At 41.0% G+C, this 23045-nt stretch overlaps 1 protein-coding gene across 4 annotated transcripts in view; it reads right to left on the bottom strand.

Moving 5' to 3' along the window:
- Positions 1–23045, bottom strand: part of GRIA4 (glutamate ionotropic receptor AMPA type subunit 4) — a 408729-nt gene that overhangs the window by 28289 nt on the left and 357395 nt on the right. For all 4 annotated transcript variants that reach the window (XM_030332393.1, XM_032594963.1, XM_030332394.1 and 1 more), the window contains exons 11-13: positions 19890–20260; positions 17624–17822; positions 11112–11359 (exon numbers count right to left, since the gene is read on the bottom strand). In XM_030332393.1, the coding sequence (XP_030188253.1) occupies positions 11112–11359; positions 17624–17822; positions 19890–20260 (818 nt within the window). The remainder of the gene's footprint in view (positions 1–11111; positions 11360–17623; positions 17823–19889; positions 20261–23045) is intronic.

Below are 23045 nucleotides of genomic sequence, written 5' to 3'. Positions count from 1 at the left end.
ATTCGTTATATTACGGAATATTCTAAAAATGGCTATTTTGACAAACCAGCCTTTATCCACTAAACTCTATAGATTCCCAAGAATATACACAGAAATAGGGAATTGCACCCCCCCCGCCCCCCGGAACAGTGCTTTTGGAAATTGTAAGGCTGTGTTATAACTGGAAAAAAACCCAGTAAACTGTCTTTTTATAAAACACATACTTCATCCATGGAAGTCACCTAAATGACATTGGAAGGACGTATCTTTAGATTCTGAAATGATGTGAAAATTTCTGAGTAAGAACAACTCTGGGGACACTGCATGGATTGGATAAAGTTCCACTGGTTGTGCAGCCTTCATGCTTCAGAATAAACTGATGGCTACTTGTGATGAGGCCAAAAGGAAATTAAGTACCATTGACCTTGTTGGTGTTATTAGGGTGCCGTTAGAAAGCACCCTCTCAAGTACTACATATTAAAACACCGTGGGATACCATGTTACCTGGGTCAGTTTTCATCATATCTAGATATGGAAGCACACATTTTGTTCTAAAAAAAAAAAAATCCAAGCTACATGTGTCTCACTTTTGCTGTTTTATTCCCCCTTTCATAATCCAGTGAATTTTGTCAGATTTGTACCTTGCCAAAAGTTTGACGTCAGTATATAATTTTAAAAGTCTGTATATAGAGACAGACAGGACCTATGTCTATCTCTAGCTCTGTGCTTCTTAAGTAGAAGTGCTTTCCCTAAATACCTTTCTATTCACAGTGTAGACAGAATGCTACAGAAGCAGCTGTTTATCAGAGAAGTGACTTATTTGATCCCCAAACCAGATGAGATTCTATTGAGGTTCTGGGAATGAATTTCTCCCCAGTCTTATTAAGTGTCTGCAACTTCAAACAGGTGTAAGGGGATTCGCCGGTTTTTCTGCTAAAGATAGTCCACTGCGTGACACAGATTCTCAGACTCTCAAGCTGGGAAGGGGACTCAGATGTCCCAGCACAGTCCCTCAGAGACGTGAGAAGCTCTTTGACTTGAGCGACTTCGGGATCTTAGCCAATTTCCTCCCATCTTTGGACCAGTTTTAATTGTTGTGAGATCCTGGTTGACCTGAAATCTACCTCTGTGCAATGATTTCCACTGAACCAGCGTTTGTTTAGTTCTTGATATAAGTTAAGTGGTTTCTTGAGCTCTTTGTGGGTATTCTCAATACGCCTTGAGTTTATGGATGCTGTTGAAACCGAAACACGGAAGAATCACAGAAACTGCTGAGCAAGTTTTCAGCGTAAACTGTACTTATGTTAAAACGTTCTCTTTTGTTCTTTTCCCTGTAAGAGCACTGGAGAGAGTCAGAAGAGCTCAGTTCTAATTGCAGCTGTGTGGGACAGTGGGCAAGTCACCTAACGTCTCCCAATTTACCGAGTCTTCCCATGGAACAGAATGACATCCTAAGAGGGTGGGAAGGAGCAAGTGAAATAAAGTGCTTTGAAAGCTCTCGTGCTGCACTGTAACTATTATTGTCTCACTTAAGAAACATCCTGCTTGGTAATGTTGAGAGTTCCGTCATTAAGCCAAACTTGAACATGAGCTCTTAAAAGTGAACAAACTAAAAAGAACATTAATTAGATGGTGTATTAACTGAGTCTTTGCCTTAAATGATACTATCATTGCTAGATCATTTAATAGAAAGCAACTTTTTTTTTTTTGAAGCCTTCACCCTTTGCTTTTTACCCTGGGAGACCACTGAGGCCAGCTCTTGCTGGATCCGTTGACTTCTGTTGACCTCCGGCTAGCCTCAAACAGAAGCTAAAAGATTAGGGTGCTGACTTAGGGCTCTGGATACTTGGTTTCATTCTACATTTTCTATTTCTCGTGCCTTTTTGAAAAAAATTTACTTTGCGTGCTAAAGGCGCTAGCAATGTAGAGCAGCCATACTTGCTGATAATGCCTTTGTGAAATATTGTGGTCTTAGCTGCAAATGCCTGAAAAGACAGGAGAATCGGGGCTGGGTATCTGATGAGGGCTTCTCTTAGTTACGAATAGGATTCTGGCATGTTGCCATTTTAAGAAGTACGTTCAGAAGCTGCGTATCTGTCAGCCTCAAAGAGGCCACAACCTGAATTCTGTAAGAGCAGAGGCCTTATGGGTAGTTCTTGACCATCTATGCAATCTTCTGTATGGTGAAGTGACAATGGAGAGGGGTCCATATGCCCCTATTTTCTTTGAAAGTAGAGAGCTGTTTGTGTCACATTGGTTTAACTGACTCCAACTTAATTCTTATTTTGGCTAAGTCCCAAAGACTGAACACATAGAGAAAACAGAGTGAATAACATTTCTGTGAAAAATTATGTGTGTGTCAGTTTCTTCACTGAGTACCCCAGAAAAAAAAGTAAGCTACAGAAAGTCTAGTTTATTTCAACATGTGATATGACTCTGCATGGTTGGTGGTATTTAAAATGATATATTTCTCTCACATCCTGGTATTATAAACTTTGAAAGGCAGAATTGACACTTAGGATTATTTTTATGCCTTTAACTTTTCTTCATTGTTGAGTTGTGTGATACTAAAAGAACATACTGGAATAATTTCATAAGGTTTTTGAAAGTTTATCGGGGCACCTGGGTGGCTCAGTCGGTTAGGCGTCTGACTTTTGGTTTCAGCTCAGGCCCTGATCTCACGGTCTGTAGGTTCAAGTCCTTCATCGGGCTATGTGCTCACAGCATGGAGCCTGCTTGGGATTTCTCTGTTGCTCTCTCCCTCTTCCCCTCCCCTGCTCACTCTCTCTGTCTCTCTCTCAAAATAAATAAACTTAAAAAAATAAAAAAAAAATTAAAAAAAGAAAGTATATCTCATTCTGTGGATGGGTCCAAACAATGATTTTTTAAGGTTTTCAGAGCGTATGGAATCTATCCATTTAAAATAAACTACTTTCAACCATGAAACAGATTTTTCTGATATTAAGGAGGATTAACAATACATAGACAGTATTTCTAACTTCTGTCAGTACTATTATTATTTACAAAATATTCTCATCACGAATACAGTGCTGTTCCAGAGAAGGCTTGGGGCCAGGGCTAGGTGGTTTGCAGAGTCATTTTCTATTCAGATGTTGCCAGATGTGTGTGGTGTTTGTAGCAAAGTTATCTCAAATGTATGTTATTTCATTCTGAAAGCAAGAGTGCAGGACTGAATTGGGTGAGGGGGACAAACGTTAAAATAAATGAGCCACAGTTTCTTATTCCTAGCTAAGTTAAAACAGAACATAATTTTAAACCAAGGTCTTTACTATTTTCCAGCTCATTCCAAATCATGGCCAAGCTATTTTATATCCCCCTTTCTTAAGTATGAATTGTAAACCCACCGCATCTTGGCTGATACTATCTTTAGAGACAAAAGGAAGACAATAATGTCTAAACTTGCGGATGGCTGCTTTCCCATATGCTATGGGTACATTTTCATTTTTACGGAAAGCCATTATTTACTTAAGATGTACTAAGTGGGTGTTTATCATTAGTATAAAACTGCATTAAAACAGCTTTGTATAGAACTCTGCATCTAGGAGTACATTACATCTCCACAATAAAGTGAGATCTATTTTTAGTTTATTAGAGATATTGTGGGGTTTTATGGTAAATCTGATTGCCATCCTCCCTCCAAGGTCCTGTGTGTGTGTGTGTGTGTGCACATGGGCACGTCTAAAATGTTCTTTACATGTCTAATCACTGCAAGCATAAAGAGCCCCTCTTCCCTCTCTTCCACAGTCCCCCCCCCCCCGCCCACCTCCACGCCCTCAGGTACGAGGGACTTGGGACAGTAAGGGGAGGAATGTACCACAGCATCGCTATAATGCTTCTCCCCTCTCCGAGTACAAGGAGTTGTGGTCTCTCTGAGAACTTTAATGGCTCCTTCCTCTGCAGCAGCTTGTGCTGGACCTCCTTGTATCCTTTCCTGTAGGAAGGTTAAGTCTGGAGAAGAGAATCCTACACAAACAGTGCACTGAAAGCAAAAACAACAACAACAATAATAATAAAGCAACCCTACCACTTGATCTTGGTGCTGTTCTGAGAACTGCTCCTACTCCGTAAACGTCAAGGGCATTTACCATCTAGACAACTCGTGGTCCTACAGCCTGAGGTCTTCTAGGGAAGAACAGTAATCTGATACCTTTTCTTTGATAACTGAGCATAGACAGGGCCAAAGAGTAGCTGTGTAGCGTGGGGCAGAAGCTGCAGGACGCACGGCAGAGACAAGTATCACACGGGGCATTTGTCCTGTGGCCGAGACTTGCAGTGTGGGCAAGCCCATGCACTGGACCACACCAACACGTGTGATTCAATATAAAAACACCAGCAGCCCATCCAGGTACGCTCGCAGCTGCTGCCCTCGCTCTCTTCCCAGCTCCAGAATTCCTGGTTCCACAGATTTTCCTTCCATCCCTACCTCCTACCCCCAAACCTTCTGTGTTGGACTTGTTTTCAATTCTTTGCTTTGACTACGTGGCCTTTACCTCCTTATTTAGGTATCTTGGTTGGGCCTCGTTCTAGATCTTGGCACTGCCAATGCCCCCAGGGGATGTGTCTTTTCTCCAGACCTGGCGTTTTTAGCTTTGGCTCTGGAGAACCCACACGTGGGCTTCCAGCCAGGGCCGCAGAACAGGGCGTCCAAACACGCAGAGCCCTCAGGCACTTCTTCCTGGTGCTGTGTGTCGCCCTTTTAACCCGAGTCCTTAGCGCTGCCATTGTTTCTGGGAGCTGCTCTGCATCAAGATGACATAATGTGGAACCTGTCTGGCTACGAGACACCCACCAAGAGGAAAACACTTCAATACGCTACTAGCGTAAGGGTAGGTTCATCTACCGCACGTTTATTACACATCAGATCACGAACCCTGGTCTCAGGCGCCACGTTGTGTCTCCTAAGCACAGTCAAACCTGTAGGTTGAGGCTGCCCGACCTGGCTGGCCACAGGCTCGGCACTCACATTAACTGCATGTTACCACAATGTGAATTGTATGGGAAACAGGCATCCTTTCTGCAGACTCTCTACCTTTACAGAATTTGCTCATAAGGCAATGGTGTGGGACTAATGAACGACAGTTTGGAAATTCTGGCTTTCCCTGGAACTGTCAGAATTGATGTCCAGTCTTAGGTCTCTCCTCAGATCAGGCCGTGAAGGCTTGAGCTGTTGAACCTCTTTTATGGCATTTTTATCTCGTCAACTTGCATCCTCTTTGAAGTGCTAGAAACTAAAATGGCCACCACTTACCCAGTTTCTGAGGCAAGTGATTCAAGTCCGGCTTCTGAGTGTAATGGTGAGTGAGAGTGCACAGCAAAACACTGAGTTTAGAAACCTTGCAATGTGCTTCTACCTACTGCAGTCACAAGGCTGAACACCAGCTGGCAAATTCTCAGTTGGAACCCAGTGACCATCTGTTGACTGAACTGGCAAATACATGTAGGCAAATCATTAGCATGGGCCGCTTTTCACAGTGGGAAGAATGGAAACCATGTATAATGCCTGCTGAATCTTCAAGAAATGCAGACAAATGCAACATTTTTTTTTCTTCTTCATGGGCAGCTATAATTTGAAGCATCTTTTAATCGTAGGCAAGAATGAAAAGTGTAGAATTTCAAAGGGCAGTGGAAAGTTTTCTGTTTTCCTTCAGGACTCACCACCTAGAAGGGAAGGGAGGACGGGCCTACGGATTCTAAAGGGGATTATTTCCCCCGGCATGGAGGCATGCAGCATTGATACACTGACCATGCGCATCTTAGTTGGTGAGGGCAAAATACTTGGTCCCCTCAATAAACACCAGCATCTCTGGTAGCCAACTGGGTAAGTGATTAAGAAGATCACGACCAGGGGATCTGTGTACTCGTGTGTGTGTGTGTGTGTGTGTGTGTGTGTTCTAATCCCTAGTCCAACAGACTATGTTCCCAATCATGGTGGGATATCCAAAACTAAGCTACCTATAGCCTCTTTTCATATGGCACCAAGAGAAATGAAGGCTATTCATAAACAAAAACATCTCCTTCCAAAAAAGTTAAAATTAAAAAAATAAAACAAAACTGTGTATCAATCTGCTGCAACTCATTTCTGGAAAACACGTGAAACGTTTATTCACTTGAGGCCAAGCACTGCCTAGGCATACTAGCTCTCAGCTTCAACTTTCTGTACTTTTAAGTTTTTCTAATGCCCACATTAAGTACTAATGGTTGACTTGTTACTAACACCAAAAACAGACATCAGCTTTATTTTCACGCACAACATGCAGCAAACCCTTTGTTTCTAAACCTTCTACATAGACTTGAATGGATGAATAAACACGTATCATCAATCCTCCATAAGAAAGTAGTTCCTTAGGGATAATACGTTTTCTCACACATGGATTTGAATATTAAGTTTAATGCATCGGCCCTAAAGAATCCTTTGAAGTGGAAGGAACGATTTGGCCTACACAGAACTCTGCCGACCCTGACACAGAACTAGACTTGGGCCAAATGTCTTGTGAGGCTGGGGATGGCATTAAATACTGAAAGAAAAAGTCCAGTGAAAGATGTGTTGCTCTGATTCCCATTCTTAGCACTTTCCCTCTGGCCACGCCATTGCTCTGGGGCCCTGAGCGCCTGTTGTAAACTAAGCACCGTGTGCTCCGTTTCAAAGGTTTCGCCCCTGTTGCCATGGGTTCCTGCAAGTGGACGTCAGCAAATCCAACCGAGCCTTCAGTTCGTCAAGATTTCAGTTACTGATCAAGTTCTTTTGGAACAGTTTTCTTTCAAAACATCATTTGTGTATGTGTGTGTGTGTGTGTGTGTGCGCGCGCGCACGCGCGCGGGGTGGGGGGGTGACAGAGCATTTGTCTTATTTTAGACACAGTCTTGCCAACATTTTTAGAGAAGGCAGAATTTGAATGACAATTGTCACTGCTGAATAATAAAAGATAGGAGACTCGTTTTGTTGTTTTTTGTTTTTAACTTGGCTTCAAACATTAGGGTCAAGTATGCAACTTCTTATATACTTGGCCAGGGACAGTCTTCAGATGTGATCCATTGCTATGCTCCCTAGAGACACTAGATACCACGTGTATCTTTAGAAGGGGTATTCTCATCTGACAGCTATTTAGCAGCCAGTACATCTGCATTAACTAAGTTATTATCTGCTCTAAACAACATCGATCAGTTCTGCTTATTGCACAGTAAAGTCAAGAGTATAGCAACTGGTGTAATATAGACATAATAGAAAAGACAGTATTTTGGTAGCAAAGTATGTAACTTTACTATGCAATAAATAACTGCAGGATGGCAGGTATCTACTGTAGGGCAAAGCTGATTGAATTGACGGTAAAGTCAAGGTAAACACAGTGCCCCTTTTATCTAAACTACAGATTTCGGGGCGCCTGGGTGGCTCAGTCGGTTGAGCATCCGACTTCGGCTCAGGTCACGATCTTGCGCTCCGTGAGTTCGAGCCCCGCGTCGGGCTCTGGGCTGACGGCTCAGAGCCTAGAGCCTGCTTCTGGTTCTGTGTCTCCCTCTCTCTCTGCCCCTCCCCTGTTCATGCTCTGTCTCTCTCTGTCCCCAAAATAAATAAACGTTAAAAAAAATTTTTTTAAACTACAGATTTCACTGCAGTGCTGTCTACAGCATGTCTTTTAAGACAACCTTGAAACATTTCCCAGCCAGAGGAAGGACTTTGCAATTGTTTCTGGTTGTGAAAGGTACTGGAGAGGGAATGAGAAGGAAGACCAGGATGTGGACAGTAGTAAAAGTAGCACTGTTCATGTGAAAAGAAGACTCAAGACAAGTATCAGGGTGTGGGGATTAGACGGGGTTGATAAGATACGACAGGAGGTTTTGTCCTCTTCTCTCACAATGAGAACTCAAAGTCTTCTTTAGAAGATGACTCTGGAAAACAAGTAACTATGCCAGGGAGATTTAAGTTCTTCCGCTGGTCAGTATTTCTAGTTTATTTGCTGTAATTGCTTCCTTTTATTATAGCAGGATCCATAGATGCCACATTCAACAGCATCAGTAGCCCTAGCATCCTCCTAGGACCTAAAACTCAATGAATCTATGTCAACGTCCAATAATCCCAACAACCTCTGAGCATAGCTACTGGCCTTCCGTCACTGAAAGCTATCTGTAAACCCAGCAAACAGAGTCTGGCATAAAGTCTCTTTGAACAAAGAGGAACCTCCGGGTGTTATTCTCTAGTGTAAAGACGGGTGCTGGTCATCCCTGCTGAAATATTTTCTATCCCAGACAGAAGCGGTCTCTGTAAGGATCCTGACTGCATTTGTTTTAAAGTCTAAAGACCCAAGCCCTGGCTTTCCATCATGATTCTATACGATACTCTTCCTCTTTTCTGTGACATTTATTCTGAAGCATTGGGACCAAACAGCCAGGTTTGGAAATGTGAGACTCCCAACATAAGATCGTTAGCCGTTTGTCTGCATTCTGACACAGAAGACTAGTTTTCCTGTTCATAAAGTCTCATGTTGCCCTATGAACCACAACAGCAGAGTTTGTGAAACTTGTAACTAATGACAATGAAACAGACAAGTCTCACCGTATCCAGAAGTATTAACCTAAACACTTAAAAAAAAAAAAAATAGAACCTATCGGAAAACAAATAAGGCAGAAAGGTTTCAAAGACACTCTTGATACAGGTGTGCTTTCTGGATCTTGCTGTGATAAATTCAAATTCTTTTGGATTTGATTCTACAAACTAAATCATTCATACAGAGGGGGACTATCAGTCCATCTCTTTATTAGTTTGCCTCTGTTCAAACACAAGGATCCTAATGGAATAAGAATGATAATGTAAGCCTAATGACACCTCCCCCCCCCCCCCCCACCGCCCCGTAACCCCTCTCCCCACCGTTCCCGTGTAGCAGGGCTGGGAGTGGGGCAGTGAGGAGGTGAGGGGTAAGGTGCATGCTGGTTAGCCCTCAGTGCCCTTCCAGTATTCGCCAAGACAGGACAGAATGCCTGTGGTTTTGGCATGCAGGGGCCAGCTTGCTCAGGAAATTGTGGCGCAGATAAAACAAAGTGCATAAAGAAACTCTCCATCCAGGAAGTGGGGTCTAACAATTGACTCATTAACAAGATCCAGGGAAGGACAGGAAAAGGCGGGGGAAGCCAATAGCTGATGATTATACAGTTCCAGACAGACGAAGGCCTTGAGCTCGTCCCCACACAATCCCCGTAGTGTGGATTTGACAAAGTGGCACATTTAAGGGGGGTCTCTCTCTTGCCATCAATGGGAGTCAGGCGCACCCGTATCTGAGGGCCAAATGCAGTCCTTGGAACTTGACTTTATCAGCAGACACAAGACAGAGGACAAGGCAGCTACACCCACAGAGAATTAATTAAGAAAAAGCGACATCCGGTGAATGTGATCAGTGGTCTGAACACTGACGTATGTATCAACCACCGCTGCCGTCTCCCCGTCTATTTCTCTTACATTACTTATGTTACTGCTTTGAGAGCTGGTACTTCTTTCAGGAGCGATTTCTTTGCTACGCGGCTTCCCTGCCATCACAGATTTTTACACCGCATCATGCAAAATATACCCTCCAAGACCGAATACCCTGAAGCCAGGTTAGGTTTCTGAGTGGTTGAAATATTTTGGGGGAGAGTCTGATCGTGGGTAATTTATTTGTTTGGCTTTCTCCCTAAACATTTCTCCAGTTTCATGCGGGCGGGAGGGATGTTCAAATGAGCCTGACTTCACAATGGCCAGGGTCCACACCCAAACTGGACTCGACTGGCTAATTTCTGTTCTCTCTCCTTTGATAACTGTCCCTTTGGACATACCATGAAAGTCCTCACTAGTTATCACGGTGTTGCTTGCAAACACAAAATACTGGTTTAATACAACCTTCCCAGGACTAGCATTTGTTTCCTCTATCTGTGTTACCCCCACCCACCCCTCCCAAGACACACATCCAAAGCACGCTGCAGTTCCCTTGTCAAACCAATGAAAACAATCATGTAATTTTTATATTGTTTTCATTCCTACTGGGCTCAGTTCTCATTATTTTCACGTTTCAAGGGCTTACCAGAGACATCATTTTTCAACACCAGGTTCGTGGTTAAGTCCTTTAGCAAAGATTCTGACTTCTTCTTGAATCTGTGCTTTGTACGAATCTCTCCTAAGCAGCACTGAGACCAGAGTAATTTGTCAGTTGTCATTTCTGACTCCGGCTTTGCTCTAGCCCCAACGATTCAACAGCAGCCTTTAATTGCTTAAGGAAAAGAGGAAATTCTGCCTCCTGGGCATAAACATGTGAATCCTCTATGTCCAGGACCAAAAGGGTAAAAAGGGCAGGTTTTACCAACATTTCCTTCAGAATGAAAGTCTCATCTTTAACACATGTGGATTAATACCACAATGATGACGGTATTAATCCACATGTGTGATGCTTTGCTCATGACTCACACTGCAGGGGTCTCTGTGTGAGCAATTCTACATTGTCGTCAGGTCTGATTTTACGGATCTTACTTAGGCCACACTCCCTTTGCAATGGGCGAGAGTGTGACTGGAGTAAGCACCATAGAGTCAGAGCCCAGCTTTCTGGCCGATAGCGACTGCATCTATAAACAGATGCGGTTACAGAGTTAGCACCCATACAACCTCACGGGGATCTGAAATATAATGATGCCGTGAAAAACGAAACACTGAAATGGAGAAGAACAAAAAAGTGGTTTGTTAGGAAAAGGTTGGTTTTCTCTTACTCAGAAACTGGAGGGCAGGCAGAGTGCGGAAAAATAATGAGAAAATGTAGAATTGTTAACTGACAAAATGAGAGCGCAGATTTTAGTGACCAGACAGAGTTGATGAGACACAGAAGTGCGGCTACCCACGTTTTCGGCCCACTGGAAGCAGCTAGTGTTCAACCAGTTTGGTTTTTATATGGCCTTAAAAGATATACATGTCAACTGTGATTAATTATTCCAAAATTAAAAAAAAAATTACCTGACTGTTGATCAAAACGTATGAAATGGAGGAAAAGAAAACGGACGGACATGCCACGTTCACACACAAAACCAAACACGTCTGTCGGGGACATCAGGGAAGGTGGAATACTATAACAACACATGTTCTATTGTTATACTATCCCACCCACCTTAATGAGGAACCCTTGGGCGTTGCTACTCCATAGCCTTTCGAATCCAGATTTCCTCCCACTTTCATCGTGTCACACGGCTTTCGCTGCTCAATGTACTCGTTCATAGTGGACTCCAGGAGGAACGCAAATTTGCCCTTGGATTTGCGGACACGAGCCACTCCCTCAGCTGTAGTCCTCGTGAACACGGACGGCTCTGCCGATCGCATGTAGGTCCACATCTTTTCGTACACTGCTATTTTTGATCTCTGGAGGAAATTAAAATAAAATTAAATACAGGAAAGAAGGGAACACCATGTTAATATCGACCGAACCCACATACGGAGAAAGCCTTGTTAAGTACCTTTTTTTCCCTTGTCCAGTCTCGCCTTGCTAGCATTTTGCCCTCCAGCGAGGAAACTGCCTGTTCCAACTATTTTAGGAAATCACTGAAATGGCAGACATGTAGAAGCCATACCTGAAGGAGCGGGCCTGCCTGTCATAAACAATTACCCTCCTCAAGCGCTTAAAGAGCAAAGTACTATAATTTTTATTTTTAAATGTAGAATGCCATAACGAGAGTTCTATCACATTCATGGTAAACCGGAAAAGGGCCAGATTAGACTTGAGGTCAGCTCTGTAAAACTCCTTTTAATCCGGCACTTGAATTGTAGCAAACGAGGGGTGTTACTATGCTGTGCCATTTTTGTCTTCTCTCGTGCTTCAGAGTTGTACACGTGAAGCATTCTAAGTCGAATAGGAAGAGCGGTCCAGACCAAGTCAGTGGCAGAGGGGCACAGGAAGAGGGGCACAAACCAAACGACCACAGCACAAGGGGCAAACTCTAGGTCCACCCAATGTTTTTAGACTTTTTCTAATAAAATCTCCAAGTAGAACATACATTAAACTTAGAAGTGATTCCTTCTCTCTCTGCAGGTACACACTTCGAGTTAGAAACGTCATGGAGATGCAAAGTACACTGTAGGGAATATAGTAACTGTCCAGTAACGTATGGTGACAGATGTCAAGTGCAGTTGTCATGATGAGCACTGAGTGATGTATACCTGAAACTACTGTAACGTTGTATGTCAACTATACTTCCAAAAATAAAAAATAAAAAAATTATTTTCAAGTAAAAAGTCAGAAAACCTGAAAAACAAAGAAAGTGATTCCTGTTTTCCTATTAAATATTTTAGAGAGTTAGTCTTTCTAATACCCTGACTTCAGCCAAGAAATTCATTTTTGTCCATTTGGGCTCCATCTAAGTTACTCCCACTACTTAATTTATCTAGATCCTTGTGCTGGTATCTGTATTCATATTAGATCTTGTATCCATACAGATGTTTCAAATGCAAAAATATTTCCAAATGAACTCAAATGTCCCAGAGGGATATATTTAATGAGTCAGAGAAGCCTGCCTCGTGTTTGATGTTTGATAATACAATGATGCTCAGATGTACCAGATTTGTTTTCTGGTACGAGTGTTTGCCCAATAGCAAGGTGTTGACCTTTTGTATCTGGATCCAAATAAAAATTAATGGAGACCTCATTCAGACTTAAGTCTCTTCATTTGAGAGCAAATCCTGAGTACCATCTATATTCATTTTACATTGACCTTCCTTTGTCTATCAGAATATAGGATCCGAAAAATGACAGATTCCCAATTATCAACAAATACCCTGAAGAGCAAACTTTAGAAGACACGTCTTTGGGGCAAAAATCAAATGATTCAGGTCGACAGAGAAAGATGTTGATAAAAGTTGGATTTAACATTTTGGTTTCAGAAGATGGGAATGGAGTACTCAGTATGCTATGTAACAGTAAGAGATGTGCATACTGGAACACTATAAAAAACAGATACTTTATGCCAATGTGTATTCAAATGGGGATAAATATCAAGATGGAGAAGGGACATCCTGTATTATCCCATGGAGTGTGTTTACGTTATTAACACTTAAACATATCTCAGTGGCATAGAGCTTGTGGGGGACGTGTGTGTGTTCAGGTAACGTCGGGTTGCTTGTGCCTATAGAAAGCCACACATGAGGAAACTGCATGCCGACACTAAATGAAACGGCAAATATTGTCTGTGGCTCCAGGCCAGGGGCGGATCTGGACTCAGAACCCTCAACCTCGGGATCCACTAAGGAGGCCATGCTGCTTGGCCCCCTTCATTCTGTCTTCAATAACAGAGCTGTCTTCCAGACAGCTAACGCTTCCATTTTATGAGTTCTGATCTCTGAAAATCCTAAACTGTCTGGATCACCGGATACAGAAGTCCTTAAGCATTCATTCTGATAATTTCAACTGGAAGAAATGTTGGCAAATGACATGTTTTAGGCGTATAATCACCCTAAAAAATACGTCGACTTGTGCGTGTCACCGAAAAAGGTACAGAGGTCCACATACATTTATACTTCATGGATACTACGTTGAAAACAAAAGAAATAAAACCTGGGTATCGTTTTCATTGAAAAGTGTTCTGAAATCTTTTAAGAACATGAGAGTTCGGGTGGTTACTTGGCAATTTTCCAGTCAGTGTCTGGCATCTTACTCGAAGGGATCAGAACCGCTAAACAAAACTAACACAGCAGAGTGGAAAAAGAGTATTTCCAGGGCTTGACAATGAGGAAGACAATTACAGAGTGCAATGAAATAGTAAAACAAATGATTCCTTTTTAAAAGAATAAAGTATCTTTAGGCCACTGATATTTTTTAGAAGTCCATTTGTACAATATTCACGTGAGGAAAATTACTGCTGCATTTGTTTAAATACATTGAATTACATACACCTTAAGTGCAAAGGAAGGTAAATTAATTCCTTTAAAATCCAGAAGAAAGAGGAATCCAAATGTAGTTGCGCCAAACTTAGCAGGCCTTATGTATAACAGAAGTTGTAAAGGTACAGCAGCCCGGTGGGAAATTAGACAAATAATGAAAGGAACTCTTTTGGGGGAAAAAAAAATTACACTGTCACTCTGCGAATGTTTAGGAATTCTGATTCAGAGTTAAAGGCGCGTGGCATAGATAAGATCATGTTCACATGGTGAAGGGGGTGGTGGGGGGGGACATTCAAGAAGGGAAAGACGGAAATAATATCCCTGTGCCTTATCTGTGACCGCAAGAGGTGTCTGCTAAGGAGTGAGGGTAAGCAAACCTTTATACATTTGATGAGACAGGTTAAAAGGGAAATTTCTGCAGACCGAGCAAACTCATGAATGCAGTGATAATGGGATTTTAAGTCCCTAAAATCTTCAACTGTCACATCTTCTTAAAGATTAGGTTTGGGGAGTGACTAGGCTCAAGGTAAGAAGCAAAGATAATATAAAAGTCATTCTTTGAGATTAGAAAAATAATCTCAGATTTATTTGCTTATTGTGAAACTCCATGAATAGGAGGCTTACTTATTTAAAGCACTATTTTATTACTTGAAATCATTCTTGGAGTTTTAAAACTATGCTGTGCTTTTAATTTCTCAAAAATGAAGTATTCTGCCATTCCCGTTTTTTAAGAGAAAATATGTACACATGTCACGCATTATACTTCATATGTACATTGTTGTCAGGTGCATTATTTCCCGCTTCTAGTCGCTTATGCAGCATGGCTGATGTTCACAAGATTTGATAATCTTATAACCCCTGAGAGAGTAATCCACCCCATTTACGCATTCGTGGTTTCCCCGATGGCTGAAACAGCTGCAGTGTAAAATCTGCGTTGAAATAAAAAAGCAGCATGTGCAAATCAGGTGTATAATAATGTCTCAGTACCTACAGAGAAGGCTGTCGGTAAGTGACAAATAGGAACTCTCTTTAAACGCCTCTGTGTTTATGCTGAACTGGGAGCACAGAACACGAAACATACCAAGCTTCACAATGAGGCACGCCCAAGGCAACAGGTGAATTCAGATGTAATTTTCCCCCATGGCCTAATTCTTTCTCCAGTTGATTTTAACTGCAACATTTTTTGAAGCCCTGAGTACAGGTCACTGCCCGAGGCAGTTCAGTGGGGCTGAGAGATGTACCATTACTGTGTTCCCGCGAGGAAACATTTTCGACAAGGGCAAAAATACCCTTCACATTCTGTTTCCTCAACCCGTCACACAAAATGGTTTATTTAAACCAGGTCATCATCCGTGGGAGAGGGGGGAGAGCACAGGGTAGGAAATGAATTCGATTTTTATCAGAGAACCCGAGTTTATGCATTCCTGAAAGTGTGCGGTCAGGGAATGGGCTTTCTTGTCCCATTAGGGTTCAGGCAACAATAAACACCTACACTTCTAAGAAAATCTTTCCATTTTGAAACTGAAGTGGGGTGGGAGAGAAAGGAAACGGGGCACGGTGATTGCACAGCCTGTGTGAAAGGCTCTGTAAAGCCAGCAAACAGCTTCCCTTAGTCCTGTATTTCTTATCAACATACTCTCTTATCTACCTCACCAGTTTTTAGAATTTGGGACACTTAAAAAAAAATCCATAAAGATTAAAAATAAACATTTTCAGGGTGCTTGATGCTTGAGAGCTTCACAGGGAGTTATTTATGAAATTTTTTTTCAGGGAATCAACATGACCTTTCTTCCTTTATCACTCAAGACAGGATGATGAACCTGCAAATATTTGCCTGATTTCCATGAAAATCAGTCACCTTTTTCCAGTAAAATGCAAGTGATAGCACAAACTTGTATTCTATTTTGATACATGCACGTAATGGTTTCTGGGCACAGTCACTGAATTTTACCTACTTACTTTTGGACGGAAGCAGTTACAAACTTAGAGATTTCCGGCAAGGTACTGAAATTATGCTAAAATGTGTTAGAGCAGTATGTTTCTATCAGTAACTTTTAAAGACTGGGATGTACTCAGTAAATTTTAAAAATTTGCTTAGTTAAATGTATCCATAGAATACTGTTAATAAAATCTATTGCTATGACTATTATTTATAGTTTTAGAAAAATCTGCAAATACTCTCATTACCATTAATTTTTCATTATATCTATTGGCAATGTTCCAAATTGTTGACGAAGACACTGCTCACAGCCTGGTTTCTTTTTTTTTTTTTCCTCAATATATGAAATTTATTGTCAAATTGGTTTCCATACAACACCCAGTGCTCATCCCAACAGGTGCCCTCCTCAATGCCCATCACACACTTTCCTCTCTCCCCCACCCCCCCCATCAACCCTCAGTTTGTTCTCAGTTTTTAAGAGTCTCTTATGCTTTGGCTCTCTCCCACTCTAACCTCTTTTTTTTTTTTTTGCCTGGTTTCTTTTTTAAACAATGCCCAGTGATGCGTCTGGCAGAATTTTTGTGTGGTTTGTTCTTAATTTAGTATTATGTAAACATCTGTAGTTTATAAGGATAACACAATCAGATCTTTGTACAAAAAGAGAAATCTCTTACTAAACTCCAAGCACATGAAACTTAAGGCCAGCTTAAGGATTAGGGCATTTTGTTGTTTTTAACTTTCAGGCTGAGTGGGAAAATGATAAGCATATACATTTAAAATGACAATGCAAACTTTCATGTCCTATACACGTAAGCGTGAACTTCCTTTAAAGGGCGATCGTTATTTTTACACAAAACCTTAAAAAATAGGGAAATCTGTCTTGTCTTCTGAATTACTAAGTATCTGTCACTAACCAACTGAAAGTACACATAAAATGTCCTCATTAATTACTTTGGTAAACACTTGAGAAAATGTCACTCTGACTACCTTTTAATGATTTGGTTCTGAAATCACAAAATGAATCCTTATCTCTGACCAGACATTACCAAGTATGTATCTCTGGATTAAGCAGAAGCAGAGTAAAAGAGTTTCACCAATCAAAAATCCATCCTCCTAATGGAACAAACAACTGAAAGACAGAAACAAAAACTCCCAAATACCTGCCATCCTGAGGGAAAACAAAAGGGATCATAGCCATATGTAAATTTCTAGCAGTGTGAACAATTTTATCCACAAAGCAGAGAAGTCAGCACATACAAAGCCCTACAAAGGTGTCCAGGAACATAACAGTTCTCTTACCATTATCTTGTGAGGGAGCAAATATATTGCTTTGAAATCCACTGTTACAGAATAGATTATAGACTATATATACCTCATAGAAGGGAGTATAACCTGCAGTTAAGGGTTTCAAACGTAGCACGTTAAATTTATTCTCTAAAAAAAAACAACAAATCTTACGTTCATTTTTACGCTCTTATCCCCAAAACACACACAAATTCAATCTTCCCAGATGCAGTATCATCATAGCATTACCAACACTGGAATCCTTTGGATAAGTTACATTATAAAGTTGTTTTAATTACCTTTTTGTTGTCACTTTTCCTTGAGTCTTTCTTGTCATGTGAATAAGTCAATTAGATTTTGCAAATTAAAGTGATTGTAAAATCCAAGTAGGAGTATTGGCATTAAACGGAGCAGTTACTACTGTATGTGTAAAACCTACCATGGCTACAGCCCATAGAATGACTGTTGGCAAAAATGGCCTGAGCTTCAAAATTACGAACATTTCACCGTTGGTGTTTCCCTTAACTTACTCTGAAGAATTCTTTTGTTGACCCTGAATCCAATGTTCCATAGGCAATTTCTGTTTGTTTGGCCAGGTCTTCCGCACTTTCTATGGGGGAGACCATTCGCTCTACCGTCAGGAAAGCAGCGAGGTTAGCGGTATAAGATGATATAATGATGAGCGTGAAGAACCACCAGACACCTCCAACAATGCGACCTGAGAGGGATCTGAACATGGAGAAGATAATGCACATTTTCCTTTCTCTAACCAACATAGAGAAATAAAAGAAATACCATCGATTCCCAATGTACGTTGAAAGCAACAACCGCAAATATTGTTTCATTTTCTGTCTACTCAAGAATGATTCTAGACTTCAGTACAATCTGATGCCCTTCATGGCATAGTGAATTTAGAAATGCCACTGGCAAGATGGAAAACGTTTCCTTTTTACTGTTTAGTCAGCAGAAACATGGGACTTAATGCATTTCCTTCAGGTACAGAAAAGGAACATGCACTTAAATCCAGTGATACCCTCCTCCCTTTACATTTTAGCATCTCTGGAATTAGGATGCAGCCTACAGGCCAGGAGATAAAACACAGTCATGTGCTTTAATGGGCAACATTATTTCTCTCTCTCCATGGTACCTAAAATAGCAATACGTCTTAACACTGGGAGAGGTCTTAGATTTGACACAATCTGATCAATACCCTTATGACAGAACCTGTGATTACCTTCAGTCAGAGCCCAGCCAGGGTGGGTGGGGCATGTGCCAAAGTGGCACCTGCCATTGGCTGGGCCAGATGATGCCTCAGACTGGTCTCAGAGGGACTGCAGTCGAGGGCTATTTTGTTAGTTTGAGATTTCCTTTCTGATAATTTCATTTGTGAGCGTTACTGATCTGAGTGGAGGATGGGCTATGTCCTAACGCATCTTCACTTTCCGGTGTAAAAATGTTCCCTCTGCCACTGCCAACATGAGACCTGAGCGTGTGACCTGTCAAGGGACAGCAGGATGGCATTAAAAACCGACGCTAACCTTCCAGAAAAAAAGTTCTCTCCTCACCCTTTCCCTGCTATCAGAGATGTGTGGGTGATGTGGATGCAGAGGAAAAGCGGGGATGGAATGAATTAAAAATCCAGGTCATTTTCATAATTGATATCACTCAGTGGGACCATCAAACTATTTAAAATTCCTGGGACAAATTGTCTTTAAACAATTTTGTAAAGTAAGAAACAAATTTTCATATTTTCCATGACATTTCTAGCCTTAAAATTCTCCCTTTTTTATCAGTATTGTATTAGTGGCACTTGTTGGTTTTAATTTGGCATTTGCTTCATCCTGGTTTTCAAATCCATTACTTGATTTACTTTGCTTTCTTTTCATTTCATTAATTCAGAGTTATTGACTCAGATGCATATGTCAGTGGAATTTAAACACATTTATAGTTTTCCTGGGTCTTAAGGAACATCAAGTGACTTGTGGCTAAAATGTCTCCTTTTGAGAAAGCATACATTTCTTAAAAAAAAAAATCTGTATATTTGCGATGATGATATGAGTCACTATTTAAATTCAATTCTTAGCTTCTCCGACTTTCTGCTATTTTTTTTTTTCCTACAGGAGAAATTTGGTATTTTTCTTGTAACGGGAGATTAGCTGCGTTTTTGGCAAACATAACTGAAAATGTCTTAGTGGCATCCAAAGCAAGTGAGGCATGAATCCAGAGATATTGAAAAACATCTCTATTAAACTAACACAGCACATAGCTGAACTCTGCCCACAGCTTGTATTGTTAGATAGAACAATGTATACCTGCTACCCACCATCCTGACTCAGGTTTTCGGTAACTATGTGGCAGAAATCTCCTGTAAGGTGCATGGGATGTAAATCAAGTTCGAAATTAATTAAAAAAAAAAACTGAACAACAGCCATAGTAACAAAGACATTTGATTTTGAAAAGGAGACAAATGGAAATGAATTCCTGTTCTTACAGTTGAGATTTTTGTCTCCATCTGTCAAACCAGTGAAGGAAATAATACCGCAGTGCTTTTTGAGGGTTCTCACGGGTAGCATGTTACTTTTCCATCGGGAAATTTCATCTTTATGAGGTTTCCACATTTGGCGCTAAGTTGGAGAAATTGGCCATGAATATACTTAGATTAATTTGGGAACTGCAAGTTTTTTTGTATGTTGCAAGTAAAGCTCTGCTTCCGGGACAAGAACCTGGATAGAGATGTTCTGCACGACACGAAGGATTACTGGGGAATCGGTGAGGAACTGAGGTTTTCAGACTCACCTGGGTGAAATGTCACATCCTTGCTGCATGAAGGCACCCAAGGAAAACCAGAGGCTGTTAAAGATGCCAAACTCATTGGGAGGCTGGTCGCTGGGTCCTTCCTTTCCATCCTCCGGCTCTTCTGTGTGCCACTCGTACGGACTGAACCTGCTAACTAGGAATAAGACCACGCTGACACCAATGTAGGCAAAGACTATGCACATCCAAATCTCATAGGCCAGAGGATCCAAGAAGGAAAACACTCCTGGTTTGGATTTCTGAGGCTTTTTGATCATGATAGATATGCCCAAACTCATGAAGGGCTTAGAGAAGTCAATGACCTCCTCTCGGACCAAAGTGATTGTCAGAGGGGCGATAGCAATCTCTGCTTTCTAAAAGAGAAAAGACACATGAAAACACATAGGTTAATGCATCTTGTGAAGCTTTAAGGATGTGGGCTGGGGCAGAGGGGGAGCCCTAATTGCCTTTCCTTATGGCTGAATTTCTGAATTTCTTGGCCAGAGTTGCTACGTTGCAGCCTTTTCTGTTTCCTTTGGAATGGTGCCACGGACTCATTACTTGGCCAAGCCTTAATATTATGAATTGCAAATTTCAAACAGTCTTTCTTTTTTTTATCCCTTTCCAGTTGTAACAAACCTATCATACTGTCTGTGTTTGTGGGAAAGAAGAAACCCGTTGTTTGATGACATTTTCCAATCCAGTGCGCACACAAAAATCTGGAAATTGGCATTTATTTCTTACTATGCCCATACGGTGATTTTTTTCTACTTCCAATTTCTAACACAGCTTTTGGAAAACAGTGGATTCAATTCTCAGATATTATGATCGTTAAGACACCAGCTTCCATTTTTGTTCTGAGCGATTTTTCTGAGCCCGTTTTCCATATCTCTACCATGAGGACACTTTCCTGTTTGCCTCGCTGCATTACTGTGATTATCCATTACAAAAATGAATAAAATACTAGTGAGCACTTATTGAGGGATTATGTACCTGACATCGAACTAAATATTTAAAGGGCATCTCATTTAACATTCATGGTAATCCGGCTTATCACTGTTTTCTAGACGATGGAACTGGGACTCAGGTGAATTCTACACGTCATGGCAGTTCTGGGATTGGGGCTTGTGTTTCCTTGTAAATCATGCCATCTCTCAAGCTGATGAAATAAAGTGTCATGAGAAAACTGTAAGATGTTACATGATCTACACTGTGAAAACAAAGAGTATCTGATTGTTCGTTTGGAAAGGAAAATATTTGGCATTAAAGTGGAATCTGGGACGTTGCTCAAGCACTTGCGCTCTTACACAGAGGCTGCCTCACTCCCGTATACCCTCAGGTCGCTGGTTCACCCGACGGCCAGCAGCTTGATACGGGGGCATCTGGAGGGCTGCGGTGGGCACTGCACTGCAGTCATGATGCTGCCCGCTGGGCGAGTGAGGGTTCACCAGCAGTGCCTTCTAGGGGAACGAACTTAGCTTCCATCATAAACGCCCACACACACAGAAGTCAGATTCACTACTGGGAGGTGTTTATTTCTGCAATCTTATTAGTTGTATCACTCTCATTATACAAGTGATATATAAACTAGCCATAGGAAAATTAGTATCTAAACACAGAATCCCCAAATTAAGGAAAGTTACCTCCACTCTTACCTAGTCTTATTTTTTTCTTAATATATGCCCTGCTAGACATGGTTTGATGAAGAATATTTTTCTTATTTTACAATGGGGTAATATAAAACACTATGTTTTTTAAAAAAAAATTTAATATTTATTTTTGAGAGAGACAGACAGACAGACACAAAGAATCTGAAGCAGGCTCCAGGCTCTGAGCTGTCAGCACAGAGCCTGATGCGGGGCTTGAACTCACTAACCTTTAGATCATGACCTGAGCTGAAATCGGAACGTAACCGACTGAGCCACCCAGGTGCCCCATAAAACACTATTTTATGATTCTTTTACTCAGAAGGAAAGGATGAACGCTTTTCATTTTATCTTACGTATTAAAAATTAGTTAATGACTGCTAGTATTTTATCATATGAAAATAACAAAATTTACTCAATCTACTTATTATTTTAAGAGTTGTTTGTACTGTTTCCAGGTTTACACGGCTTAAAACTTTGATGAATTATGTGAACATCTTTGAAGAAAAACCCTAGAAGATACCTTAATTGTTTAAGATGGATTTCGAGAAGTGGGGTTGCTGGTCTAAATGGTACCCTTCTTTGTAACGGTCATGATGTATTTTGTGCAACTTTTCTCCAGGAAGACCATGCAAATTTCTACTGTCACCAACATTGTGTGACAGCTTCTGCAGCTATGGATGGTGGACAGCCCATGTGTGTCTTTATTCTCATTTATCTTTGTCAATTTGCTCTATAGAAAATTAGATCTCTTTGTATTCAGTTTATTTTTGTAAAACGAATAGCTACATTGGCTTTTTAAATATCATAACCTGTTATAATCTGCCTGTATTTTCCATACGGTGAATTCATTTTTTACTAATTTGTAAGCACTTTCAAATATATTCAAAATATTAACTTTTATTTTCCACATATGTTGCAAATATTCTCCCTACTCAGCATCTGTTTTCATTATATAACTTAGATCAAGGTACTTCATTGCAATATATGTATTAAATTTTTTGTAGCCCATAAAAGTATCTTTTCTGTGTCTTTAGCCTTTGGTTTCATGCTTAGAAAAATTCTTGTCATATCAGGGGAATCCCCGCGAGGCTCAGTCGGTTCAACATCTGACTCTTGATTTAAGCTCAGGTCATGATCTCCTGGTTTCTGAGTCCAAGCCCTGCGTTGAGAGTCTTGTTAGATCTCTCTCTCTCTCTCTCTCTCTGCCCCTCCCCTACTCAGACTTTCTCTCTCTCTCTCTCTCTCAAAATAAACATTTTGAGTATAATTCTTCTCATATCGTATGATCAGTCTCCATCATACGTGTTTTAGTCTTGCCCCCACAATTCCTCTAAGCTGTATTTGGTAGCATACCTGATGACATCCTACAAAATCGTTAGTTTTTTAAGTGGCTGTTCTGCTGTTGCAACAGGAATATGTGGCCACGACATCCTTACACCGATCTGAAACACCACTCGTGTAACTCGTTCTGCGTAACGTTCTTACGAAATGTTTTACTTATGCAAGTGAC

Source organism: Lynx canadensis, chromosome D1 (assembly GCF_007474595.2).
Source record: "Lynx canadensis isolate LIC74 chromosome D1, mLynCan4.pri.v2, whole genome shotgun sequence".
Taxonomy (NCBI): domain Eukaryota; kingdom Metazoa; phylum Chordata; class Mammalia; order Carnivora; family Felidae; genus Lynx; species Lynx canadensis.
Note: the sequence above shows the minus strand (reverse complement) of the source record. Positions and strands in the feature narration are given on the sequence as shown.